The 2,500-nt window shown below is 41.7% G+C and overlaps 1 protein-coding gene across 1 annotated transcript in view; it reads left to right on the top strand.

Moving 5' to 3' along the window:
* The window catches only part of LOC143280340 (otoferlin-like), a 213,282-nt gene that overhangs the window by 195,782 nt on the left and 15,000 nt on the right, over nt 1-2,500 (top strand). Inside the window, exon 9 of the mRNA XM_076584975.1 lies at nt 869-923. Within this exon, the coding sequence (XP_076441090.1) occupies nt 869-923 (55 nt within the window). The remainder of the gene's footprint in view (nt 1-868; nt 924-2,500) is intronic.

Genomic DNA, 2,500 nt, shown 5'->3' with positions numbered 1-2,500 from the left:
CCCACCCCCAAACAAAAAAAAAGACCTAAGATTGTTCTTGTTAATGATAATGACAGAACTGATATTAATGATGATGGTACTACTACTACGACTACGACTACGACTGCGACTACCGATAATGATAGTCATGATGATGATGATAACAACAGCAATAAAAAAAATAATTATAATAATAAAGATAATAGTGATGATGATGATGATGATGATGATGATGCATAACACTTATATGGCGCGATTTCCAGTACGAATGCTGCCCAAAGCGTTTAACACGTTCCATTTAAAAGCAAACATGACATAAAAGCATCGCAAGAGTTCTCTGTCGCCGAAGACATCCAGCGCATTAGCATATACAAGCAAAAAATACACCAGAACATTTCCAACCCCATTAAACAATAGCATTGTCTGATAGATTATGCTTCTTGTTGTATGCACGAGTGTTCTGAGGGGAAAAAAGACCTTTATAGAGGAGATGGTCAAGATACGTTTTACGATCATATATTGAATTCTGCTATTTAGGTCATTTCTTAAAGAGAGTGATTGCACACGATAATTTCCATGTGAATTGATAAAGTCTTTTTTAAAAATAGAATTTGAACTGCATTAATTTACCGACATTAATTGCTGATTATTTCGTTTAGGAGAGGACGCGCGCGCGTTGTATCTGTGTGTGTGTGTGTGTGTGTGTGTGTGTGTGTGTGAGAGAGAGAGAGAGAGAGAGAGAGAGAGAGAGAGAGAGAGATGTCGTCTGTGTGAGAGTGTGCGTATGTGTGGTTTGCGTGCTCGTGCGTGTGTGTGTGTGTGTGTGTGTGTGTGTGTGTGTGTGTGTGTGTGTTGGAGAATCTGATTCTTTTTCTCTCTTTTTTTGCAGAGCCAGACTGATGACATCAAGTGAGGATCTAATGATGAAAGCTCAGGATTTCCAGGTACATTGTTACTGTGTGTTTGGGGGGTATCGATTTCACTTTTTTCTTGGTGTTTGTTTGCTTTTGACGTGGACAGAGACTGAAAAACATTAGTCACCTTTGCTCAGAGTGTTGAAAATATATTTTTTTAAGAAGACAATTTTAAAGAAATAAATAAACTTTTGAATGTTTGAAACATACATTTAAAAGGCGGAAACGAAAAATGTCGGTGCATGTATTGAAAAAGAAAAACAACAAAAGAAGACTCATATTCAGAAACATATCTAAGATGTGATTGAAAGGGGTGTGTCAGGGAATTTGAGTGTGAGTGTACATTCACATAAGTGTGTGTATGTGTGTGTGTGTGTGTGCGTGCGTGTGTGTGTGTGTGTGTGTGTGTGTGTGTGTGTGAGGAGGGGTGGGGCGGCGGGGATATGCGTGCGTGTGTGTATGGGTGTGTTTTCTTTACTTTATGCTGTTGAAGGGTCCTGTGCATGTGCTTGTCGAATCAAAATTATTTATTGCATATAGTTAAAAGAGTACGTGCATTTTCTGCCTGTTGATCTAGTTATTACTTGTTTTACCTGCATTATCTACCTGTTCACGTGAATGATCTACCTGTTTACCTTGCATGATCTACCTGTTCAGCTGCGGTATTTTCCTGTTTACCTGCATTATCTACCTGTTGAGCTGTGTTGTCTACCTGTTGTACTTTCATTAGGTACCTGTTCACCCGCATTATATACATCTTCACCTGCACTATCTACCTGTTCACCTGCACTATCTACCTTTCACCTGCACTATCTACCTGTTCACCTGTATTATGAAATATACCTGTTCACCTACACTATCAGCCTGTTCACCTACACTATCTACCTGTTCACCTGTACTATCTACGTGTTCACCTGCACCTGTTCACCTGCATCACCTACCTGTTCACCTGCATCATCTATCTGTACACCTGCACTATCTACCTGTTCACCTGCACTATCTACTTGTTCACCTGCATCATCTACCTGTTCACCTGCATCATCTACCTGTTCACCTGCATCATCTACCTGTTCACCTGCACTATCTACGTGTTCACCTGCACCTGTTCACCTGCATCATCTACCTGTTCACCTGCACTATCTACGTGTTCACCTGCACCTGTTCACCTGCATCGTCTACCTGTTCACCTGCACTATCTACCTGTTCACCTGCATCATCTATCTGTTCACCTGCACTATCTACCTGTTCACCTGCACTATCTACCTGTTCACCTGCACTATCTACCTGTTCACCTGCACTATCTACCTGTTCACCTGCACTATCTACCTGTTCACCTGCACCTGTTCACCTGCATCATCTACCTGTTCACCTGCACTATCTACGTGTTCACCTGCACCTGTTCACCTGCATCATCTACCTGTTCACCTGCACTATCTACCTGTTCACCTGCATCATCTATCTGTTCACTTGCACTATCTACCTGTTCACCTGCATCATCTACCTGTTCACCCGCACTATCTACCTGTTCACCTGCATCATCTATCTGTTCACCTGCACTATCTACCTGTTCACCCGCATCATCTACCTGTTAACCCGCACTATCTACC

This window comes from Babylonia areolata, chromosome 3 (genome assembly GCF_041734735.1).
Source record: "Babylonia areolata isolate BAREFJ2019XMU chromosome 3, ASM4173473v1, whole genome shotgun sequence".
In the NCBI taxonomy this organism is placed as follows: domain Eukaryota; kingdom Metazoa; phylum Mollusca; class Gastropoda; order Neogastropoda; family Buccinidae; genus Babylonia; species Babylonia areolata.
The sequence above is the reverse complement of the archived record's forward strand: the minus strand, read 5'-3'. Positions and strand labels throughout refer to the sequence as shown.